At 40.6% G+C, this 26,852-nt stretch overlaps 1 protein-coding gene across 1 annotated transcript in view; it reads left to right on the forward strand.

Annotated features, from left to right (window-relative positions):
- LOC141265246 (collagen alpha-4(VI) chain-like) overlaps nucleotides 1-26,852 on the forward strand; it is a 429,350-nt gene that overhangs the window by 254,838 nt on the left and 147,660 nt on the right. The window contains exons 17-26 of the mRNA XM_073678073.1: nucleotides 1,468-1,539; nucleotides 1,829-1,855; nucleotides 2,313-2,357; nucleotides 4,655-4,708; nucleotides 5,428-5,490; nucleotides 5,969-6,034; nucleotides 10,368-10,421; nucleotides 16,875-16,910; nucleotides 25,343-25,405; nucleotides 26,596-26,658. Coding sequence (XP_073534174.1) covers nucleotides 1,468-1,539; nucleotides 1,829-1,855; nucleotides 2,313-2,357; nucleotides 4,655-4,708; nucleotides 5,428-5,490; nucleotides 5,969-6,034; nucleotides 10,368-10,421; nucleotides 16,875-16,910; nucleotides 25,343-25,405; nucleotides 26,596-26,658 — 543 coding nt within the window. The remainder of the gene's footprint in view (nucleotides 1-1,467; nucleotides 1,540-1,828; nucleotides 1,856-2,312; nucleotides 2,358-4,654; nucleotides 4,709-5,427; nucleotides 5,491-5,968; nucleotides 6,035-10,367; nucleotides 10,422-16,874; nucleotides 16,911-25,342; nucleotides 25,406-26,595; nucleotides 26,659-26,852) is intronic.

Genomic DNA, 26,852 nt, shown 5'->3' on the forward strand with positions numbered 1-26,852 from the left:
AGGGGAATCATGAAGGCACTGAGATGTCCCGGACCCGGCGCTTAGCATGCGGCCGGGGGCCCCATGAGGAGAGAGACGCACAAGAGGGGGGCCCCCAACGGGGCTCCGAGGGGGCCCCTACCGGCCAGGCCCCATACTGGAGTCAGGACAGTCATGCCCTGATGGCGGCCCTGCTGGAGGGGCCCCCTCTCCCTCGGGCCCCCGTTCAATGAACGGGCTGCACGGGCGGTAGTTTCGCCCCTGACCTTGATACCTCATTACCCTGAGACTAATATTGGCAGGAGCCTAAGAATTAGCCATGCGTTCCCATAGCAGAACTTTAAATGAGGCCCCATGACCACTTTTAGAACCTAATTGTGAACTAGAAAGGCTTATGTTCATTTTGGTCTCCATTCTGTGGCAAACATCTTTCCTTAGTTCACAGGGATAATGCACATAGAGATATCAAAATATATAGATAATGTCCAATATATAGATAATGTCCAGAGTCATGTCACATCAAATAAATAATACGCACTGTAAACTCAATAGTTACAACACAGGAATCATGCACACAGTGATGCACTTTAGTAAAATAATGTACACATGGATGTGAAAGCATAGAGATGATTTACTAGTAATGTCACAGTTAAAGAATAAACCACTTAGTGAAATTATAGTAGAGAAATTGTATGAACAGTAATGGCATACTATAAAGGTAATGCACCTAGGCATGTCATTGCACAAAATTAACACACATGGTGATATACTTGTACAAAGATAAAGCACACAGCAATATCATAACTCTGGAATCATGCACACAGTGATGCACATTAGTAAAATAATATACCCATGGATGTGAAAGCATAGAGATGATTCACATAGTGATGTCTCAGTTAAGGAATAAACCACTTAGTGACATTATAGTAGATAAATTGTATGAACAATAATGGCTTAGTAAAAGGGTAATGCACATAGGCATAACATAGCACAAAATTAACACACATGGTGATATCCTTGTATGAGGATAATGCACACAGCGATATCATAACACAGGAATGATGCCTGAAAAACATCACAGTGCAAACGGAGACCTCAGATCACATGAAAAAAAAAATAATAATAATGATGTCATTATGTAGCTATAAGGCATATAAAGGTCTCACAGTACAGCAATAATGCAGTGGAATGCCGCAATAAGAATCCTTCATAGTGTCCCTTTCCATCATTCAAAATTATTGCTATATCTACCATCTTTTTAGGGATGTGTTCCCTTGGTTGTGGGGTCCTGAAGGACAGAGTACACTTTACTTAAGAGACTTTTTCTGGCTTGTTAATTTGCCTTTAGATGGTTTGACAAACCAAACACATACTGTAAATTATACTGAATATCAAAAAATCATTTTATGATGGTAGCATTATACTATAAATATGGAAAAGTAGTGTATAAGAATATATCTTTCATTTCTAATTGAATATATTTTTTAGGGTGAGAGAGGTCCACGTGGATTGAATGGGACACGAGGAGAAAGTGGCTGTCAAGGACCTAGAGGACTAAAGGTAAGTGTCCACAGATATATTGTAGACTGGTTACTCTTAACAGGTTTGTAATGACACACAACAACTCGGTATGAGTTGATGATAGCGCCTCGCTAATTGAGATTCATTTTTCAAAAGTAATTGTTGATGTATATGCTACATGGAATCTGATTTTCTGCTAGAATTATATAACACACTGTATCAGCAAATAATAAAGTGAAGCAGTCTACTGTGTGATGTCTTGTGACTATAGTTTGTAAGATCTAATACTTTGTACAGTATCCTTAACAATCTACCTTTTTCTTTTCAGGGTGGAAGAGGTTTTCGAGGAGATCGAGTAAGTTGAAACGAGATTTTTAAAAATGGTGTCACAATTTTGAAATTCAGAACATTTGGTTTGATGATATTGGTATATTTTATTGCATTTTTTAAATTTCATCTATCTATCACTGGCCTGCAGAGAAGAGTAGGGATCCAATAACAAATATTAATATGTCCCCTCCCTATTATGCTACAAGATTTTGCAGCACAGAACAGTATCTATCTTCTCTACTCAGCAACATTCACATATAGATCGATAGACCACTATTTGCTCAACAGTAAATGATGGTCTTTGGTTTTTCCAGTTATAAATTTAATGGCATGGATTAGTACAAACTATACACTAAGTACAATGTATTGCTTCACATTTACACTGTGAAGAATTGTTACCCTCAATTTGTGTGTACAATAATTGTCTTTATTTTTAATTGGAATGATTTTATTTCACTTAATGCTGTTTTATTATTTTGTAGGGAGATGATGGTGATAATGGTATTGATGGTGTCCTAGGGGAGCAGGTAAAATAAAGTCTTTTGGAATTCCATTAAATCATGCAGGGATCTAGAATATAACCTTAATCTATTTTATTTCATATACAATTATATTTTTGTGTTTAAATACTATTTAATTAGTTAATTGATAATGTCAATGTTTAATGACCCCCTCTACAAATTTATTACACGTTTGCCTAGAGTAGAATAAGTCATAAAACTGAGATCTTAGTATCACATTCTAATTAAAAAAAATAGCTTTCAATAATAATAATAATAATAATGTGTCTGGATTAGAACTCAATGTGAAATATTTGGAGAGCAACACTCTTTTGAAGCCTAGATACAGGATTCAAATTTTTACTTTGTGGTTCTATGGAAAAGGCAAAAATAGCAAAAAAGTGGTACCCAGTTAGTTATAATAATAAATAGCAAGAGGGTAAAACATAACCTTTATTCAGTATTATTTTAAAAAAAGGTTCAAAAAGGTGCAAGGTGCATGCATAAGTACAAGAAGTACCAAAGTAGAATAATATTACGACACAATAGGAAACTTATCCTTATCCTGATGATGTTCCTATATAAGAAATAGGTCACATAAGACCTTTGAGGAAATGATTTCTCAGGTAAATGATGAATACTAACAAAGATAATCTCACTGGTATAGTTCACCAAACAACCGTGACCTCTCTAGCTATTTCCCATCCATAATTCAGCCAAATAAGATAAGGTATTGATGTAGATACAATACACAGCGTATGGGAAAGGTATATGCTAGTAAATGTATAAAGCAACTCAGCCAACCATATAGAACAACAACAACAGCACAAATGTATTCATTATATCCACAACTGAATAAACTATTTTGTGGCATTAAACATTATTATATAATCATAGAGGGAATTTTTCAACTTATCTGATCCTCCATTAATGATGGGTATGCAGTCTCAACGCAGGCAGGCTCCCGACGCGTTTCCCTTTGATCATCCCCCTTTTTCCCACCTTGCCATACACTGTGTCGGTATGTGAGCTCAGTGACCCCTGGCTATTTTTTCCATTTTTTGTTTACCTCTATACTACCATATTCTTCCCTTATTGTAATTGGCTTTGGTAATTCTGCGTTCATTTGTGTACACTTATGTAGATCTGTGACTAGGTACTGTACATACTTTGTGGTATGTGGTCTGTTGTGACTCTTATTCTTTATATTTGGGCTTATTTGATCACATTTTGACGCTTTCATATTGCTTATAACTTAGCGTCTGGTACTAGATCATTGTGAGCATGTTTGTTAGATACACGCCCCCTATTAGCACACTGCATCTAGGAAGCGATTTTGAGATCGCTACTGCGATCGATTTTGAGATCACTACTGCGATTGATTTTTGAGATCGCTACTGCGCATGCGCGATTCTAGTGCGTTTCATATGCGTTCCACAGACCGGAAGTTGTCATTTTTTATCGTCCTGTATGGTCTGCGCACAAGATATGACGTCATATCCGGAAGTAAACGCTGTTTTCAGCATGCAGCACATGTATAAGAGGCACTGCAGCAATGGGTACTACTAACCAGCCACTAAAGTATATCCAATGAATGGAGGCATGATTATAGGCACTTTACTCCCCTGATGATGATCAAAGGGAAACGCGTCGGGAGCCTGCCTGCGTTGAGACTGCATACCCATTATTAATGGAGGATCGGATAAGTTGAAAAATTTCCTCTATGATTATATAATAATGTTTAATGCCACAAAATAGTTTATTCAGTTGTGGATATAATGAATACATTTTTGCTGTTGTTGTTGTTCTATATGGTTGGCTGAGTTGCTTTATACATTTACTAGCGTATACCTTTCCCATACGCTGTGTATTGTATCTACATCAATACCTTATCTTATTTGGCTGAATTATGGATGGGAAATAGCTAGAGAGGACACGGTTGTTTGGTGAACTATACCAGTGAGCTTATCTTTGTTAGTATTCTTCATTTATCTGAGAAATCATTTCCTCAAAGGTCTTATGTGACCTATTTCTTATATAGGAACATCATCAGGATAAGGATAAGTTTCCTATTGTGTCGTAATATTATTGTACTTTGGTACTTCTTGTACTTATGCATGCACCTTGCACCTCTATGGAAAAGGGGTGCGCTGAATATGACAGTAGGCAGAAAATGGCGTGTTTCTGTCATCTCCATGTCTTTATAGACTTTCAATGATCTTAGGTAGTGTTCTTCATGGTATCCTGCTTATTACTAATAAAAATTGTTCTGAATATTATATAAATTATACAATAATTCTAACACTTTTTTTGTTCTTTTTTAGGGAACACGTGGAGATCCGGGTTCACCGGGTGAAACAGGGAGTCAAGGACCAAGGGTATGCAGACAGCTGTTATCTGTGGTGAAACCTGGCAGTAAGGGCTCCACTCTATTGTAGACCCAACTCAAGCTATACACATTTTTTTGCATCAAAGTCAATGAACTGTCTGTTATAAGATCTAACATGCCGGTTTTCCAGAGCAAGAGATGTTTTTGTCAAGTGTATTGATCAGGGTCCTAAATGGGGGACTCTTCTACTAACTCAATTTTAAAAATGTGTTCACTAAGCCAGAGTTAATAAATGGCTTTCTCTAAAAAATAGTTATTTGGTACTTACCTAATTTCAAATTATACATACTAATGGGCAAGAGTTCTGCAGTATCCACATTTCTCATCATTGAGCATACGCCTTGTAAACAAATGCTGGAAGGCCAACAGTACCTACCTACCACAATCCTCAAATTTGTGCTCTCAGAAGTAGATTTGCTGCCCAAAAGGGGATATTTTGCAACAATTCTGCTTCATAGTCTTCACAATTATTCAAGTACAAATAACTAATTTCCAAGAATGTTTACAGCCTTTGATACTAAAAAGACAGAAAGAATTACAAGGGGAAAATACCATCACAAAACTGGCACTAGCTACCAACAGTAACAATTCATACATAGTCCTCATTATAGGTTTTTCACAATTTTCACAAGGAGACATGCTAATATGTTGAAAATATGTTATGTGACATGCAAAGATATCATATTTTGTTGTGCTTATGAATACTAGGGCAGAAGAGGTCCCCGTGGAGAACCAGGTGAACGAGGTGAACCTGGGCTTAGAGGTGACCCTGTAAGTAATGCAATATTTAATGTCTAATGTTTAGAATCCCAGGCCTGAATAGGTATAACACGCTATCACCAGCAACTCTCTTAGGATCTGAGTGTATTTAAGGACACAGCAAGGAAGTGCTGATTAACAGCATAAAGGTGAGGATACCTCAGGGTCCTAAAGGGAAAGGTATAATCCACAAGCAAGGTGAGGATCACCACTGGGTCCTAAAGAGAGAGAAATCATAAAAGGATCAGGGAGATGTTTGCAAGGCCAAACACAGCGACCTTCTACAGCCGGACACCGTATGACTGTCTGTAAACCCTGACACACCTGTGACAGCTAGATCTTTTTTAAACTGAAGAAACTCAAGTTTTTTCTGCCTGTGGATATAAGACAGAACTCTTTATTGTACGGAAATAACTATTACCAAGCTACTTTGAAAATGTTATTAGCCAATTCCGTGTTGCTCAACACAAAATATATTTATTCTTTTTAGGGTGAACCTGGTATTCACAATAATATTCAAGGTCCAAAAGGAGTTGAAGGAAACCCAGGAAGACAGGTATCTATTGAGCATTTTTCAGTCGCATCGTGCTTATAATTTATTAGATAGTATTAATCTGAAATATGAGCAAGTGTATTTACAAACCTTTCTCATTGAATATCTTACAAATATTTGTAGTTTTTAAATAATTGCTACCTATGTATAGCAAATGGAAAAAAATATATATTTACCCCCTCCCGACATGGCCAATTTAAATTTTTCATTTTTTGCTTTTTTTTTTTTTGTCTCCTTCTTTCAAGAGCTGTAACTCTTATTCATTTTTCTATCCACATATAAACATATGAGGGCTTGTTTTTTGGGAACGAGTTACACTTTTGAATGCTGTCATTTATTTTATCAAATGGTGTACTGGAAAACGGGAAAAACTTCTAAATTCGGTGAAATTGCGAATAAAAAAAAACCACAGCAATTCTCACATTGTATTTTGGGATTTGCCTTTACGCCATTAAAATGACCCGGCATCATGATTCTCCTCACACGATACCAAACTTGTCCAGTTTTATTATTTTAATGGTAAACAAATAGGAAATTTGTAGAAAAAAAATGTTTTTGATTATTGATTATCTGAGACCCATAATGTTTTCATTTTTCTGTCAATAGAGCTGCATGACAGCTTAATTTTTGAAAGGGCGAGCCAACACTTTTATTGATATCATTTTTGGATAGATATGACTTTTTAAATGCTTCTTACTAGAGATGAGCGAACATGTTCATTTTTTTCAAATTCGGCACAACGTTACACATTCGGATTCGTGCTCGGACCCCCAATCGTTTTTCTTAAAATCGAGAAAAGTCAAGCACGAACCTGAAGATCCTTGGTTCCCCACGCTATCATCTGGTTTCAACTGTAGATAGATAGAAATATGTGAGTGAGATATATAATCAGTACTTTGTGTTTGTAGCTTACTGTACAAGTAATTTATTAATAAATGGTTAAATTTCAGAAAAAAATTGCGTGGGATCCCCCTAAATTTTATTAACCAGCAGAGGGAAAGCGGACAGCTGGGGCTGATGTTTATAGCCTGGGAAGAGAGTAATACCCATGGAGCTTCCTAGGCTATTATATCAGCCCACAGCTGTATCCTTAGCCTTTACTGGTTATAAAAATGGGGGACCCCCCCAAAAAATGATGTGGGGCCCCCCTATAATTAATAACCAGCAAACACTAGGCAGACAGCAGCAGGCTGATATTAATAGCCTAGGAGGGGGCTATGGACATTGGCCCTCTCCACGGCTAAAAACATCAGCTCTCAGCTACCGCAGAAATGATGCATCCATAAGATGCACCAATTCTGGTGCTTAGCCTCCGCTCTTACCTCTTGCCCCGATCCGGTGGCAAGTGAGGTAATAGAGTTAGGGTTCATGTCAGCCTTGTATTGGCAGCTAACATGAAGTTAGTAATGGAGAAGCGTTTATTAGAAGCCCCCATTACTAACATCATAGTCAAATTGTTAAAAAAACACCCAGAGTAAAGTACTTTATTTGAAATAATGACACAGACTCCTTTACTTAAAAATAAAAATAAACACTTATACTCACCTGTACGCCCATTCCATTGAAGCCCAAGTCATCTGTAACAAACTTAAAATAATAAAGCAACATAATACTCACCTGTGCCCAACATGAAGATAATCCTCCAGATACCCTTGTCCCCTGTAAAAGAGTTAAAAAATAAACAACCATATTCTTCACCTTTCCGGCGCACAGACAATAATCCATTTGTGTCCCGTGGCGAGGTGAGGCGTGCTAGCACAGCTCAGTGCCTCAAGGTGTCGTCAAATACGTGAGCTTGGTTCCTAACTAATTAACCCCGTTCACCTCAATGATGCCACCGCGAGTGACATGAGAACTTTCCCACGGGGCTCATGGGGACATCATTGAGGGGATCGGAGTTCATTAGTTATGAACCCCACTCACGTAATTGACGACACCGCGAGGCACTGAGCTGTGCTAACATGCCTCACCTATCTGCTGTAATCCCGGTAATCCAGATTGTCCCACGGTGATCGGATCATTGATAGAACAGTAACATCAGTGACTGCTCTATCCAGCAGCTGTCAATACACTGATAGGAGCACTATGGCTCCTGCAGTGTATAGCTCTGAGCTGCCGTTAGAGGGGTCACTTGAGTTCATCAGCGGATGAACTCCTGTGAACTCACTTATGGCACCAGCACTGCGTGAGAATTTTTTCATGCAGTTCTGGTGCCGTAAGTGAGGTCACTGGAGTTCATCAGCGGATGAACTCCTGTGACCTCTCTCACGACAGCTTATTGTGATACACTGCAGAAGCGATGACGCTCCTATCAATGTATCACCGCCTGCCGGATAGCACAGTCACATATCCAGATGTGGCTGTTCTATCAATAAACAGATCACTGTGGGACAATCTGGATTACCGGAATTACGGCGGATAGGTGAAGAATATGGTGGTATTTAACAAGCTAATAGTCGTAGTTGGAGCTTAGCTCCGCCTCTGACTGTTAAAGGCAGATTCTGGCTGTGACATGCAGCCATTATCTGCCAGATACATACACCCACTCCTGACTTACACTGCAGTCATAATTTTAGATATTTTCGTTATTCTGTATTTATGCTTCACTTCAAATATGTCTTCTGTTATGTGTATTTACACTGTATTTTCAATAAAGTAGTTAATGTGATTTTATAAAAATAATTCATATAAAAGGACATCCAAAGAAAACATCACAAAAATAACAGCCATACTTACCAATATCAGGTCACATTACTAGTGCACTGCAGGATACAGCGGGCCCCCATGATAAAAGGGTGAAGATCGTACAGGTGCAAAATACTGAACTCAGAAGTCAAGCTCCTCTAGTGAGTAATTTAACAAAAAAAAACAACAATAATTAGGAGGTTATAAAAATGTTTAATATAACCACCCCCCTCTATAAAAGATAACCTTTATTAATTAAAAGGAGAAATACTATAAAGCTCCCAAACAGCAAAGTGTAAATGGTCAGAGTGGTCACAATTGATATCCACTACTAAGCTAAATGAGTTCAGGGCAAAAAAAGAAAGGGGATCAAAGGGATAAAGGAATCACACCAAGATACTCTCAGTAAACAATGTAACCTATAGATGACCCTACCTGACCATGGAGGTTGGCACTCTAAATAGATGCGCAAATTGGCACCCCCACTCACCATCAACTTACCCTAGGAAACCTTAGGGAGCCCTGTTCACAAATGAACCCCTTACATGAGTGAGATCTCCTGATAAGAGGGAGACAGAAATAGTATCCTTAGAAGTGTACTAGTAAAGTGACTATTCCAAGAAAATCACAGATTAAAGGGAACCTGTCACCTGGAAAACTGCTATTAATCTGCAGATATGGGGCTAATCTGCAGGTTAATAGTGTTACTAACCTGCACTGTGCCCGCACTTAGACCCACACCGCCAGGAGGAAATGAACTTTATTTTTACCGGTAATGTTCCGGGTTCAGTCACGGAGATGGCGCTGGTGCAGGTTCAGTCACCACTCTGTGTATAGAGAGTGACAGCTGTAATAGCGCCCCTGGCCCTGACTGACAGCCGGGTCTAATGCCAAGATCCTGTCAGTCAGTGCCGGAGGCTCGGTTACAGCTGCCGCTCTCCATGCACTGAGCGGTGTCTGAACTCTCGCCGGCACCACCCCTATGACTGGAACCGGAACACTGCCAAGGGGAATAAAGTTAATTTCTTCCCAGCAGTGTGGGTCTAAGTGCAGGCGCCAGGCAGGTTCACAAAGCGATTAACTTGCAGATTAACCCCATATCTGCTGGTTAATAGCATTTTTTCATTTGAAAGGTTCACTTTAAATGCTATATGATAAAGTGTCATCAGTGCAATAGCTCAATCAGATATGGAGTGCTGTTAGTGCTAATGTAAACTACTGTGTAGAGGTATTTGGTTCAACATAAATAATCTATAAATAACAGAAGAAAACACCACACAGTAAAACACAGGGATATGACTTGTACAAAGAAGGACCCCACATACAGAAGCTACCAGTTCAAAACTACCTCAACACTTTTCACCATTGTTGGTACTGGTTCATCAGGAAGCACAGAAAAGGTCATCCATTATATGAGGCTTGCATGGATCATGGATGCCAGATCCTCTAGTGGAAAATAATAAAACAGTATATGAACCCCATAACATTTCCCTAATCATTAAATAAATAAAATATATTGAAGAACTCCCTTAAACATCTGGTAAATTACAGAATTTGTGCTGCATGCAGAAATATATACTGTAAATGTTTACATATAGAGATTTGATTTCTTGTATATATGTATTTTTAAAATGTTAAAATTTCTTCACAGGGAGAACCAGGAAAAGATGGCATTGAAGGGGAACTTGGTGATAATGGCCCAGAAGTAAAATTTTAACTGTTTATATATTGTTTCACTGTCTACAGTTCAACCTTTCTTCACCAGTTATACATTCTCTATCGCTAAATTATCTATGATCCACAATGCCATTTGTTGTGAGAAACGCCCTATTAGCCCCTTTTTTAATGCTGTTATAGTGTCTACCATTACTACCTCTTGTGGTAGGGAATTCCAATCTGACTGCTCTAACTGTAAAGAATCCTTTCTCATTTATCTACTGAAATTGCCTTTCCTCCAAATGTAATGAATAGTCCCTAGTTCTGTGTGAGGGCTTTAGAAAAAATAAGTAATTTTCCAGTCCTTTGTATTGTACGTATCTCCTCTGAGGCATCTTTTTTTTCTAAACTAAACAAGCCCAACGTTTCCAACCTCTCATCATATGAGAGGCGTTCCATCCCAAGTAATAATCTAGTTGCCCACCTTTGAAATGAATCGAACTTCTGAATATCCTTTTATAGAATACGGAACCCAAAACTGTATCCCATATTCTAGATGTGGCCTCACCAGTGATTTATAAAGGAGTAACAATAAGTTGGGGGTAAAATCCTAAAATCTTGTTTGCTTTTGCGGCTGCTGCTTGACATTGAGTACTGCTTCTCAGCTTACTTGTAACCAGAATACCCAAGTCCTTCTCCTGTTCTGTAGTATATTTCCATTCAATGTATATGCAGCAATAGGATTACTCTGTCCTAGGTGCATAACTCTACATTTATCAATATTAAACCTCGTTTGCCCATTCAGACATCTTATCCATATTGTTTTGTAATATCACATTGTCAAGCTGAGTTTTTATCATCCTACATAATTTTGTGGCAATTAACATATAGCAGCCCCAATTGTAGCAAAAAGGAAGTAAAGGACATCAATTCAATACATAGAATACTACAACAAAGCCAGAGATATGGTAAATCCCTAGAAACAAGTGAACACTAAAGTCCAAATAATAAATACACTTCTTTCTTAGACAGTGAACATCATACATAAATATACACAGAGAAATAAAATGGTGCTTCAAAGGAGGGAACACGAAAAAAAGGTCATAGACTGGTGATGTTCTTTAATCTCTGGCTGAAGATAAGCACACTATAGGTAATATCCTAACCACTAATTTAAGCAGTCATTTTCACTATGCTATTTATGGATTACTTAGGTGGTTGTTGATTTTCTAAAAAGACCTATACTGTATGTGTACACACTAGTTGATATGTGTATATACCCTTGTATCCCATTCATTATAATTGTTATTGCCTCTTTCCGCATTCCCTTTTTTGTGACACCATTTTATATTTACAGTGGTGTGAAAAAGTGTTTGCCCCTTCCTAATTTCTTATTCGCTTGTATGTTTGTCACACTTAAATGTTTCAGATCACAAAACAAATTTAAATATTAGATAAAGATAACAAAAGTAAACGCAAAATGCAGTTTTTAAATGAAGGTCTTTATTATTAAGGGAAAAAGAAATCCAAATCTACAGGGCCCTGTGTGAAAAAGTGATTGCCTTCTAAAGCTAATAACTGGTTGGGCCACCCTTAGCAGCAACAACTGCAATCAAGCGTTTGCGATAACTGGCAATAAGTCTTTTACAACACTCTATAGATAAATGGACCGAACCCCATGATTATCTAGCATAATTGGTAGTCAGGGTGTTCCTCAAGGTATACATAAAGCCTACAAAAAATATAGAGAATCAACCCCAAAAAATATGAAACAAATATTAATACAGATATGAAACAATTTTATTAAAGAGACAGAATAAAACCGTATAACAAGATTAAAAAAGGTCACTCGGGGTGGGAATACACACAATTACAGAGCGGCACGTGTAGGTAGATCCACAGATAGGTAAATCAACCCTCTAGACACATATATTGCATAGTACAGGTATACCTATGTAAAGGCTTATACACTTTAAAAGTTATAGTCAGAATATATAAGGGCTAGAGGGCCTCCATATGAAAGAGGCTATCACATACACGCATTAATGGGAGCCACATGAGAAATAATAAGTCAAGAGAAGAAAGTATCAGTCAAGTAAGAAGCTCACCCATAAGGTGCTGGTGGAGGCCACTGAGTCACTCTGGAGCCCCGACGCACGTTTCGCGTAGCTTCTTCGGGGGGCTGTCAAAAAATTGTTGTAATTCAGCCACATTTGAGGGTTTCCAAGCATGAACTGCCTTTTTAAGGTCATGCCACAGCATCTCAATCAGATTAAGGTCTGGACTTTGACTAGGCCACTTCAAAGTCTTAATTTTGTTTTTCTTAAACCATTGAGAGGTGGATTTGCTTGTGTGTTTTGGATCATTGTCCTGCTCCATAACCCAAGTGTGCTTCAGCTTGAGGTCATGAACAGATGACCTGACATTGTCCTTCAGAATTTTTTGGTAGACAGCAGAATTCATGGTTCCATTTACCACAGCAAGTCTTCCATATCATGAAGCAGCAAAACAGCCCCAGACCATCACACTACCACCACCAAATTTTACTGTTGGTTTAATGTTCTTTTTCTGAAATGCTGTGTTACTTCTATGCCAGATGTAATGGGACATACACCTTCCAAAAAGTTAAACTTTTGTCTCGTCAGTCCACAGAGTATTCTCCCAAAAGTCTTGGCAATCATCAAGATGTTTTCTGGCAAAACTAAGACAAGCCTTTATGTTCATTTTGCTTAGCAGTGGTTTTCATCTTGGAACGCTGCCATGCATGCCATTTTTGCCCAGTTTCTTTCTTATGCTGGAGTCATGGACCAACCTTAACTGTGGCAAGTGAGGCCTGCAGTTCTTTGGATGTTGTTGTGGGGTCTTTTATGGCCTCTGTATGAGTCGTTGCTACCATCTTGGGGTAATTTTGGTCGGCCGGCCACTCCTGGGAAGGTTCGCCACTGTTCCATGTTTTTGCCATTTGTGGATTATGTCTCTCACTGTGGTTCGCTGGAGTCCCAAAGCTTTAGAAATGGCTTTATAACCTTTTCCAGACTGATAGATCTCAATTACTTTATTTCTCATTTGTTCCTGAATTTCTTTGGATAACAGCATGGTGTCTAATTTTTGAGAATCTTTTGGTCTACTTCACTTTGTCAGGCAGGTCCTATTTAAGTGATTTCTTGATTGGGACAGGTGTGGCAGTAATCAGGCCTGTGTGTGGCTAGGGAAATTGAACTCAGCTTCCAAAAGATGTGATAAACCACATTTAATTTATGTTTTAAGAGGGATGGGGGGCAATCACTTTGTAACACAGGGCCCTGTAGGTTTGGATTTATTTTTCCTTTAATAATAAAGACCTTCATTTAAAAACTGCATTTTGTGTTTACTTGTGTTATCTTTGTCTAATATTTAAATTTGTTTTGTGATGTGAAACATTTAAGTGTGACAAACATGCAAAGGAATAAGAAATCAGGAAAGGGGCAAACACTTTTTCACACCACTTTATGTGTATATTTTTGTATGATATTGACTTTCTAAAGAAAAAGTGCGCTATATTTATTTTCAGACTTCAGTGTACACTTGTTTCTAGGGATTTACCATATCTCTGGCTCTGTTGTAGTATTCATAGTTTTGTGTAGTCAGCAAAGACTGATATTATACACTCAATCCCATCCACAAGGACATTAAAAAATTATTAAAAATAATCGGTCCTAGTACAGTTCCTTGCGATACCCCACTGCTGACTATTATCCCATTTAGAGAATATTCCATTTATGACGACTCTTTGTTTCCCGTCTTTTAGCCAGTTCCTTACTCATCTGCATATAGTTTCTCCTATTCCTTGCTTCTGGAGCTTTAGTATAAGGCTGTTATGTGGTACAGTATCAAATGCCATTACAATGTCCAGATAAATCACATCAGCCATATTACCAACATCTAGTTTTGCCCTTCCTCCTCATAGAAACCCAACATGTTGGTTAAACATGACTTATTTTTCATGAATCCATGCTGGTTGCTGGTTATTACATTATTCTCTGCAATATATTTCTGCAGGTCATCTCTTATAATGCCCTCAAAAATTATGCACACCATTGATGTCAGACTTACAGGACCGTATTTACCTGGATCCACCTTCCTATCTTTCTTAAATATCGGTACCACGTCAGCCACCCCCAATCTTGTGGCTCCAACCCTATTACATGAATGCCTAAAAAGATGAGATACAGCTGTCTGTGAATTACTGAGCTCAATTCCCTCAAAATCCATGAATGAATACTGTATGGCCCGGGGGCTTTGTCAACATTTCATTTGCTCAGATGCAGCTGCACTTCTACTTGTGTTCATTTCGTTATATTGGGTGGTTGGTGAACTTTCATTTCTGCCTTGCTGAATGATCCATGGAACAGTCAGTTCATTTGTGAACACTGATGAAAAGTTCATGTTTAATATCTCAGCCTTCTCTTTTTTCTCTATAATTGCTATGATCATCCTTCAAGGGGCTGATGACATCAGATTTTTTTGTCATTAAAGAAATTTATAACATTTTTGGAGATTTATTTTAATTTTGTTGGCAATTTGTTTCTCTGTAGATAACTTTGACAGCTTGATTTCTTTTTTCCATTTTCTATTGAGATCTTTATACTCCTGGAGTGCTATTTCTGAATTCTCGGCGTTTGAGGTTTTTACGCCCTTTGTTTTTGTCTTATCATACTTAGTACGGCCCTATTTATGTATAATATTTTCTTTTTATTGCTGGGCAATTTCTTATAAGAGGGTATAAGTTTTCTTTATGTTCAGTATCCCCAGTTACCGGGACATGATCTCAGCCTACAAGATTAAGCTCTTCCCTTAATTTATTGAATTCAGCTTTCCTAAAGTTCCATGTTTTTGTTTTTTCTCCTTTTAACTGTTTTATTGAATGTTTCTTTTAAACTTCCTATATTGTGGTCGCTGCTGCCCAAATGATCCCGAACTTTTACATCTGATACTGTCTCTGGTCTATTTGACTGGATCAGATCCATCAAATTATCTCCACTGGTCGGTTCATCTGCCAACTGAGAGAGATAATTGTTTTGAATTGTGGAAAAGAACTTGCAGCTTTTAGCACAACCAGAAGACTATATGTCCCATTGAATGTCTTGATAGTTAAAATCTCCCTATAATTATATGTTACCTTTTACATTTGTTGCAGCATTCTCTAGATATTCAGTGATGTTAAGAGGCTTAAAGCAAACTCCAATTAGCAGCTTACCATTATTGCCATCCCCATGTGTAGTTAAAAATACTGACTCTACATTGTCCTAGCGCCTCCCAATGTCATTATTGAGCACAGATCTTAAGTTTGATTTAACAAAAATACACATCCCTTCACCTTTTTTGTTTTTTTCCTGTCCATTCTGAATTTAGTATAACCCTATATGCTCGTCATCCAGTCATGGCTTTCGTCCAGCCAGGTTTCCATAATGTCCACTATATTGTAATACGTGGCTGATATAAGAGCTTCCAATTTATTCATTTTGTTTGCAAGACTTCTTGCATTTGCCAGCAGACATTTCATACTATTAGCAAATGTATAACTCCTACTTACCTCCCTACTTTCCTTACACAGCCTAGCCCCTCTAAATCCTCATTGATCCCTACACTCTACCTCACTATTTCTGCTCTATCTATCCCCTTTTTGCACAATCATTGATCTTAGTTTAAAATCTCCTGCATCTGCCTGACCATTTCTTCCACCAGCACAGCTGCACCCTCCCCATTGAGGTGCAGTCCATCATTACTGTAGAGCCTGTAGGGATTTATTTCAAGATCATGGTGGTGAAGGAGGTTGTACCCTATAATGATAAAGTGATGGCATATCCTAATGATTTTAAAGTAAAGAGTATAAATTGTACCGGCCTCCAAGTTGACATAGCGATGGTCTACTCAGCCTAACCCTTGTTCCGCCCAAGGTCAAAAGCATTTGGTGCAAGACCTTAGGTGATACCTACCTTTATCAGGACAGCTGATGGACCCTGTTGGTCAGTTTAGCTGCAGCATTGTGCTCATTTACACTACTGAATTTCTTTGTGCTTACTTACCCTTTTGCATAATTGTATTCATAGAGAGTGCATGGAGGCTCATTAGAATTTCTAAGTAATATTTACTTGAGTCTGGTTAATGGACTCTGATGGTTAATGGACTTCCCTATAAGATAGCAAATTATTTTACTGGACATTTTAAAATCTTTTACAATATTTTCTTATATGCAGTTACCAGACACTGGCCCAAGTGATTTCCTGCATGTAGATGTCAGACTTGTATTTATATTTCATAGCAGAGTCCAAATAAGGAAAAATACCATTAGAAAGTGTAATAACTTATCAAGTGTTTGTGTTTGGGAAGACTGTTCAACAACGTAGCAGGGCTTTGTGCATCAAGTCCTGGAAAAACAGAAAATGCATGAAGCCACTTAATTTCTCAAGTTTTATGATCACAAACGTTTAATGACATTAAGTTTCCATGATTTTCTACAAAGGGTCCACAAGGCCGTAGAGGACCTCCTGGATTAAAGGTGAGCATAGGTGGCAAGTATGGTATAACACTTATAATAATCTGTTAATAGACTAAATGATTTACTCTAAGATATATACTAATAAAGAATGTCAGTGCTGCTTTTTAATCTTTATATTTGTAACTACAATTATATTACAAAATTATTGGACTTTTTATGTGATCATAAAACATATATTTATTCAACTTTTTTATTGCTTTATTTGGCGTAATGAGACTGATGTTTGAGAATTTGTGAAGTTTTCATCACATAAGTAATTTCAAAGAAACTTTGTATTTTAATAATTTGCAGCCAAGTAGAGTAATGCTGATTGGCACATACATCTCCCACTGGAGCTCTAAAGCCAAAATGCTGGAAAGGAAGGGTGATGTGTGGAATATCATCGCTAATTAATTTTGACTCTTTTCAAACAGATGCTAGATGGCAAGAGAAGAAAGTGTTAAAATCCTTCTAAATTGTATTTATACTGTACGTTTGCAGCCACAATTTAAAATAGAACTTGAAATGTTGCCTCGAGAAAAACATAGTTTGTGTGCTTGTTGCTAAACAAAATGTAACAAAAAACAATCAAAAATTTCACAAAAAAATGGAGTAAATGTGTAGAATTTTTTTTTGACACATATAAAATACAGTTTTCCTTGCTTGGAGAATGTGGATTGGTGATGTACTGCAGAGATCGCCATTACGGCATTACCTGGCCAACAATGTCCTAATACAATGGGGAATACTTCTAAATGACTTCTGCAACTGACTGAGTAGGGTTGTGCCTTATTCAGGACAGAAAAGGAAAGGCCGAAGGCATAATGTGGCCTATTTAATATTATTACCTTTAGCTACTATGCAGATTAAATGTGATAGATGTGAGACAAGGAAAAAGCTGCCTGGATTCAGAGTGGTGATGTTTGCTGTGTCTCAAAACAGTGTGAGGTGAGCAGTAAACAGCAGTAAGAAGCACTAATCAGACAACCCTTTCTGAATTCCTATGTTTTCCCCCAGTAAAATTATAATACGTATACTCACCTCTGGTGCTGGTGCTTTTCCAGTGGTGGTGGGACTGGCCTTCCCATTGTTATGTATTGCGATCCCTGAGGCCAATCAGCATTGGCTTGACTCTCCCCACGCTGAACAAATCAAGTGAGAGGGCAACCACAGCATTCACTTCCTCCAGATGTCAATTGTGTTTGTAGAAAACGAAGCCAGCACTGATTGGCCACAGGGATTGCATGACATAGCAATGTCACATGATCCCCGGGAGAGCCAGTGCCGATACCCCTGGAATGGTGGTACCAGCACTGGAGATGAGTATAGGGATTCAGAAGGGGTTGTTTGAGTAGTGTACAAACCCTTTACTTACTATTAAGAGGTCCATCGCAAAGAGAAGAAATGAAAGGACACATATATACTTATGCTTAGACCACACTACAGAAAGGGCTCAGTGGGCCTGAATTTGGATGAGACTGTTCTGTGTTTAAGGTTTATATCAAATTGCAGTCAATGACTTATGAAATATATAATGTGTACTGGCAACATTTAGAGTGATGCTGGAGAAAATGTGCTTTGTTGGTTGGACTGTGGCATCTCCATATCAGGATTGCCAATTGTCCTAAAATCCTAGATAGTCTGTAATAATTGGGCACTCTTACCAGCATCTATGAAAAAATATTGATTAATCAGTGATATTTTTGAGACTGGTGGCATATGAACAGATCATAATGGCTGTCATTATCATCATTTTAGAGCTCTAAGTACTGGTTTTGTGCTTGTAAAAGTAAATTGAGTTATAGATGCTGTAAGGAGGCGGAGTTCACACCGTGCAGTAACTGAGGCAGTGACCCAAGCAAGTCCAACATAAACAGCTTTTATTTCAGCAACTCACGGATTAACAGAAAGTCCTCCGGTTCGCAGCCAGGTTAACAGAAAATCCATACACAAAGGTTGCCGTGGGCAATGGCCGCGCCGGGCCGCACAGAGCCTGACGGGTGCAGAGCCTTCCCACGTGTGGGTTCAGCTATACACAGTCCTGCCAAGTTTTCCTGCTATCCTCCTAGCAGGTCCCAACATTGATCAACCCTAATCCTTAGTGCAGAGTTTTTAAAGGACCTGTGGCAAGAGCCACTAGAAAACCGGGTTGGAGGGAGGAAGCCACCCCACTGCCTTCCTGTAGCCTCCCCCAAGAAATGAAGGCCCTGCCGGGTTTTACTAATCTGCCTTAGCCAGATAGCCTGACCAAGTCAATGCTCACCTTCATTCCTGCATTGCAGCCGCAGGTGAGTTTGTGACTGCAATGCACTCCAATGGCTTTAATAGGTGTCTGTACACATTCTGGGCGATATATAACGTCCCTCGTATACGATCCCGGTCACTGCCTCACAATACTGTATGTATTACTTAAAAATTAATACATATGCCCATCTTATAAGAATAATTTGCATCTTTTGCTTCTTTCTCCTCCTGGACTGATCTTTCAATGTCAATTGATGCGTAATTCAGCTGACCGATGAAGGTCAAGATTTGACCGAAACGTCTCTAATTTTTGTCTGGATATTCCTACGAATAAAATTGCTTGCCTGTTTATCACACCAAAAGAGTTCCAAGTTATCTTACACACTGCTGATAGATTTGGATCCTACTTATGCACCACCCCATTCAGAAGTGCCGTGTCAATCTTTGTAATGTGTCTGGGGCACAGGCCAACTGAGGGTCCGGAAAGATGATGATCGCGCATGTTCGGACTGCTGATCGCATTGTTCTGCCTGAGATAAGCAGCTGGCCAATAAGTCAGTTGTCGACTTTCTCTTAGAGAATACAGGAGCCCTTGCATGAGCAAGTTCTCCTGTGTATGGGAGAGTTGGCTGAGATGGCTATCAGATGAACGATTGAACGATCTGTCGAAACATCGTTCGGCCAACAGCCATCTAATGCATATGGCCAGCCTAAGAGAGGACAATATCTTGCTGTACACCAATGATCTGTTGTTGTTTCCTGGTAATACCGTAACTGTTAGTAGGGCGGTTGCACACAACTTTATTATAATGGAACACAACCGACCCCGGGGTCCACGATGCAGTCTGGTGGACTGCTGCCGAACACTTTCCGGGTGGAAAAGAAAGCAACCAACTTAAATGATAAACCCTTCAGTGTTACTGCACACATGAACGGGTATAGCTTTTCGCTCTATCTCCGTTAACTGCACGGGAGATGCGCGACCGGGGAAGTAGCTGTAGCCCTGTTAACTACACAGGGACTACACTGGCGGCGCTAGGATGCGTGTGTGACTACGCCGACGGGTACACGTGCCTCCAGCCGGCGTGCTACCGGACTGAAGGGTATTACTCCACGTGGCTGACAGGCGATAGCCGTGGACAGGACGTCTGCAGGCTGCTCGGGGTGTTAGGCGACCACTTTGGCAGAGCCAGACTGCAAGACGGAGCTACCTGCCTATTTCCACTAGCCTGCCTATGGAAACTACGTGGAACACAGTCATCCACACATCAGAATCACTGCTCAATGATCTGAGCGCGCCGCCATGTTTGTGGGCGGGTCTTTTAAAGACTAAGCCCTGCCCACCTTCGCATTATTGGTGGCGTCACCCGCGACCAATCAGGCGGTGCCAGGTCACCGCATCAGGTGGTTGCCGAACCACCCATCATGGTCCGCCAGGTCACGGACATGCTCAGTGCCGAGAATCCTGGACATAGGCTCCAACAGCCCTGTCTCCCTCCGCAGCCTATGCTTAACATTGCTAGGCACAAATACCTGAGAGACAATCTGTACATCTCGTGGACCAGCTAGGCGTTGGGGCTGACAATGATGCTGAGCAGCAGCAGCCCCAGTTGGACTGGAATGGGAGACCACAGAAGGTTCTGGACCCATTTCGAATCCAGAAACAGCCTGATGCCTAAAAGTAACACTGATAATAGTTTTAACCATTTAATGGAGATTAAGGAATATGTTTTAGAAATAAAATTGAATAAGTAACTTGACTATATTCAGTGAAAAATTGTTCTCTGTAGAAGTGCTAATCTAGCATCGGTGTCTCTGCCCCCAGCCAGGCAGAGACACCCTCCCCCTTACGGCTGCGGTCCTGCTCCAGCGTCTTCCAGCCTCCCTGCAGATGTTGCTGGTGCACATAGCTTCCCTGGCTCTGTGCTTAGGGCACGCGCTCCCTCCCTCTTAAAGGGGCCACGCGCGCCATCCAAAAAAGTCCCCGGCCAATGGCCGGAGGGCTTTCCCTATAAAAGGCACCTCCTCCAATATGGAGGTGCCCGTGCAAGGTTGTTACTTTGTGTTACTTACTTTTCTTCAGCCCTCAGGTCCTCTGAAAGTCAGTCCTGTCCGCCAGCCTGTTCTACAGTCCAGTCCGCCAGTCTGTCTACTATCCAGCCTGAGAGTCTGTCTGCAGTCCTGTCCGCCAGTCTGTCTATGGGCTCTGCCCACCTGCTTTACCTGGAAGCACCTGCCTGTTACCTGCCGTGCCCGCCAGCCTGCTTTACCTGGAAGCACCTGCCTGTTACTTGCCGTGCCCGCCAACCTGCATTACCTGGAAGCACCTGCCTGTTACCTGCCGTGCCCACCAGCCTGCTTACCTGGAAGCACCTGCCAGCTATCTGTTGTGCCCGCCTGCCTGCTTACATGGAAGCACCTGCCAGCTACCTGTTGTGCCCGCCAGCTTGCCTACCCGGAACACTCGCCTGACTATCTGCCTAATCAGCCTGCTTGTCTACCCGGACCACCCGTCAGCCTGCCTGCCGAAGCTCATTCACTGTACCTTCCTTCTGACCTGTGGGAGTCACCTGCTCTCACACAAGGTCGGTCCCAGAGTGGCACCTGGTCCCTCTGCTCGGTTCTTCCCTGGTTCACGGAGTCGACTGAGCCGCCGTGCGACCTTGGTCGGGCCGAGTTGATACTAGTCATGCCCCTCTGGCCCCTCCTTGCACCGCAGCACAGAGGTTCCACCACCCGGATCCGTAACAGTTTGCACAGGGCATGGAACCCGGTGGCTCCCAGGCTCCTTCAGTTGCTGACCTGTACCTGGAGGTTTCTCGTCAGAGATCCCAACATCAAACCATCCTGACCTACCTGCGGTCTGTCAACTCCCACCTGGACACACTGCCCACCCCATCTGTGTCCGTCTCAAGCCGAGCATCATCCGCTCCGGAGGCGGCTCAGCCTACTAGTGCCATGGCATCCAGCTCTGGACCCCAGCTCTCTGCGCCTCCTCGTTTTGGTGGAGACCCCATTTTATGTCGGGGATTTCTGAACCAGTGCATGCTGCACTTTGAACTCCTGGCACATCAGTTTCCCTCCGACCAGGCCAAGGTGGCGTTCATCATGTCTCACCTCACCGGGGAAGCATTGGCTTGGCTAAACCCTCTATGAGAGAGAGGGGATCCCCTGGTGTCCGATCTTCCGGCTTTCCTCTCTGCCTTCCGGAAGGTCTTCGATGAGCCCGGACAAAGGACTTCTACTGCCTCCTCACTGCTCCGTCTCTGCCAAGGGAGTCTCACCGTGGGCAAGTGTGCCATACAGTTCCGTACCCTCGCATCTGAGCTTGCCTGGAACAATGAAGCCCTGGTGTCCACCTTCTGGGAGGGTCTTTCTGGACGGATCAAGGACGAGCTAGCCGGCTGGGACATTCCTTCCACCCTGAACGACCTGGTGTCACTAACTACCCGGATTGACTTCCGTTTCTTGGAACGAGTTAAGGAGACTACCCGGGAGAGAAACTTTCCTCATCTCGCTCCTGTTTTCCAGAAACCTGCCTCCCAACCAGCAACTCCCTGGGCATGCTCGCCCGAACCCATGCAGATTGACCAGACTAAGATGGTCAAGTCTCGCCAAGAAATGCGCCGAGCCGAGGGGAGCTGTTTCTACTGTGGTAGTAAGACGCATCTGATCCGTTCTTGTCCGGTGAAGCCGGGAAACTCCAGTGTCTAGGACCGCTCAGAGAGGTTGTCCTAGGCCAGAGTAAATCCTCTCCTTCCTTGACTCTATCCGTTTCTATTTCCTGTGGAGAGACCCGCTTCTTTGGAACCGCCCACCTGGATTCCGGAGCCACTGGGAATCTCATTTCTCAGTCCCTTGTGGAGAAGTATCAGATTCCAACCAAACATCTGGTCGAACCATTGGCAGTCGCTTCCATGGATGGAAGACTCCTTCCGGTGACCATCTTGCTCATCACAGAACCTGTAACCCTTCAGGTGGGAATGCTGCATTCGGAGAGGATCTCCTTCCATGTGCTATCCGGACTCTCTCACTCCCTTTTGCTAGGTCTACCCTGGCTACAGAAACATGAACCCGTTCTGAATTGGCGATCCGGTGAGGTGCTCCGTTGGGGGCAGGATTGCCATGAGACCCGCCAGGTTCCGGTTCGCCCGGCTCGACCTCCGTCTACTCCGGCTAATCTACCCGGTCTGCCGGCACCCTACTGGTCCTATGCGGACGTCTTCGACAAGAAGGAGGCCGAGACACTACCACCTCATAGGCCGTATGATTGCCCCATCGACCTGGTACCTGGCGCTTCACCTCTCCGCGGGCGTATCTACCCCTTGCCGCTGGCTGAGACCCAGCCCATGTCTGAGTACATCGAGGAGAATCTTGCTGTGAAAGTGCAAGACCTGCCTCAGATACTAAGCAGGCTCCATAATAAAATAAACTTCAAGCTCTGTACATGCGTCCGATTTTTGGTTGGTGCATATACCAAAGAAGTGATCTGGTTTGTTGGGAGCATCGTCTCAATGGTCACAATTAGTGTTGAGCGAATTTGTTCGGCATTTAAAATTCGTGCTTGGGGTTCCGACTTGTTCGGGCAAAAAAATCGTCTCGGCCCATGAACATCCCTGATTTGCCACAGATGACATCTGCGTAACAGTGTGGCAAATCAGGGATGTTCATGGGCCGAGCTGATTTTTTTGCGCAAACAAATCGGATCCCCGAACACGAATTTGAAATACTGAACAAATTCGCTCAACACTAATTGTGACCATTGAGACAATGCTCCCAACAAACCAGATCACTTCTTTGGTATATGCACCAACCAAAAATCGGACGCATGTACAGAGCTTGAAGTTTATTTTATTATGGTGCCTGCTTAGTATCTGAGGCAGGTCTTGCACTTTCACAGCAGACTTGCCATGATTGAGACAGTGCATGCATGCAGCCTGATATCACACAGCACTTTACACGGGGGCAATTAAATTGAAGCAGGAAGTGGACCAAGTGAGCATCTGGGCCGGTGCATATCAGCATAAAAAAAGGAAGAAATCTTCAAAAAAAACATTTTGGGTATCCTTTTTTATGATAATATAGCAACAATTGCAACATAAATAAAGCAATATTTTCTGGTCATAAATACCCTTTAAATTTGGAGAGTGCAGAGATTCACATGCACTATCACAATGTAGAGACCATCAGTGCACAAAAACAAAGGACTAAATGTAATAAATCTGCATAGTTGAGCACTCAAATACAGACGTTCCTAACTACCAGGGCTACTCTATGTGGTATCTGATTCAATGCAATGTCAATTTGCCCAGTAAATTACTCACTGGTCCCTTGTACATATGGAAGCAGAGCTCTGCCACAGACACAAAGACAGAGACTCTTTTTTGTATACTTTCTGCACCTTAGTCCTAATGATGGAAATTAACAAAGGATTGGCCCGTCTTACTATTGCCTGGTCAAACGCCAGGTCATGTTCTGACTTAAAAATAGGAAAGTTGGAGCCTTTCCATACAGATTAACCATTCCATGCTGAGTAGGACATACTGTATATGACAGAATTTTAAAGGAAACATATCTTACTGTAATGCGTATTCCTGTTATTGTCATTCAAGGAAATCTGTAAATTAAGAAAACTTGGAGCATTATCACTATCAATATATTCACAGTACATTCTAAACTTACAATAAAGTATAATAATAAAAGTGGGTGGTTTCACACACAGGAAAAAGAGCACAATTTTTGTGGCAGTTTTTCAGCCATTTCTGAGCCAAATCCCAAAGTGGATGCAGCCAGAAGGAGAACTTAAAATCTTTCCTTTGTATTCCCCATGCCTTCTGAATCCAACTATGGCCTAGACTCAAAGAACTGACTGAAAAACTACCACAAAAAGTACAATGTTATTTTTTTGTATGAAACCATGGAGTAAGGCGCATAAAAATAATAAAAAAAAAAGCAATAGTTAAAAATGAAAGTTGTTAAAATTAAAAAAAATAAAGTGTTAAAAAATATATTCTTGAGAGAATTAAAATAATGATGGAATTAATTTGTGATTAATATTCAATAGGTATGCCTAAACCATACTATCGTCCTCATAAATCATGGTTTGCACAGCAATTGAGTTGTTTAGTTAGTTAGGTTGAGTCTTTGGTTTGTTGGATTAAGCTTACCATCCTACTTATGTTGCAAAACTTGTTTGTTTACTCCTTTAGGGTGAACGAGGAGTTCCCGGTGAATCAGGCTACCCAGGGGAAGGTGGAATTCAAGGAGTACAGGTTATTCATTTTTTTTCGTTCTATGTATGATTTTGAAAGTTATTGTTTTATAGTCTTTTAGTTTAGAAGTATAGTAAACATTTTCATTAATTAGTAGACATCAGCCACTCAATTCTAAATTTAGCAAATTCAATTTGAGTTTTCCAAAATTTGTGGGTTCAGTTGAATCTGATTTTCGGGCAATTTACTTTTCATGAATCCAGCTTTTTAGAATCCAACATCTTGCTGGATTCTTACAGGCAGGAAAAGAGTGACATTTTGAGGACTATTCAGTGCAAAAAGGCCAAAAGATGTTGGGAGACAGTAGGGGGAGAACCCTCAAAACTGGACTGGATAGGGATTGAAAAATTGGACCAGTGAGGCCCTAGGTGAGTATAATTTTTTAAAAATTATTTTCAGCCTATATTTAATAACCTCTACTGTCAAAGCAGAGGTCCCCAACCAATGGCTCGTCAGATACATGTAGCTCACAGACCCCTGATGTGTGGCTCCTGGCTGTATGCTTGGGCAAGTACCACTCTCAATTGTGTTGGTGTCAACAGGGGGCCCTAATAGTTGTGAAGAGGCATTCAGTATGCATTATTTCCTTTTAAAATGCACTCAGAACAATTTTACTCCATAATGGGCACTTGGATTATTACTTTTACTTTTTAACTTTTTAAAGGGGCACTGATGAGGCACTATTACTTTATAGGTGATTCTCAGACCATTGTTACTTTATAAAGTTTCATTTGGGCCTTATTACTTTTTAATACTTGTATTATTACTTTATAAGAGGGCATTCAGGGCATTACTACTTCAGAGGAGTGCATGGACTCACAGGGGGCTTCTGTGATTTCTGTATATAAAATGTGGCTCATAACCTTCTATCAGAACATGATTGGGCTTTTGTGGTAAGAAGACCTGCAATATTCAAGAAATTTGATTCAAACTCAATTCGCAGAGGATAAATCCATTCACCTCTAATTGTAGGTAATGATTTTTAATATGATGTGATTTATTAGATGAATGACAGTGGATGAAAGCATTTTCATATGTCTGTCTTATAGAATATGTGCCTATGTTTTTTTTAATAAAAGACTTTTTAATTTTCAGTTTTTGTTTAACACAAACTATTCTTTGCTTTATAATATGTTAACACTTGCATTTACACATCTGTTTTGGTTTAACACTGTGCATATGTATTTCAGGGACCAAAGGGTTTGCCTGGACCACCTGGGCCGCAAGGTCAGCAAGGTCTACCGGGACCTCAGGTTTGTGAACACATATTCCACTTTACTTACAATAAATGCTAACTGAAATTATAGCTTGTTGTCTGCTGCATTGAGAATTTCAATAGTTATAATTAGGCATATTTGGTTATCTTATTTTCCTATTTTGCCTCAATATAGACTTGCGTTTACCGTTTTATTTTAATATAGCCTCTACATACCATTGAAAATCATTA

Source organism: Phyllobates terribilis, unplaced genomic scaffold (assembly GCF_046119375.1).
Source record: "Phyllobates terribilis strain yellow unplaced genomic scaffold, ASM4611937v1 Scaffold_4__5_contigs__length_816908805, whole genome shotgun sequence".
Taxonomy (NCBI): Eukaryota; Metazoa; Chordata; class Amphibia; order Anura; family Dendrobatidae; genus Phyllobates; species Phyllobates terribilis.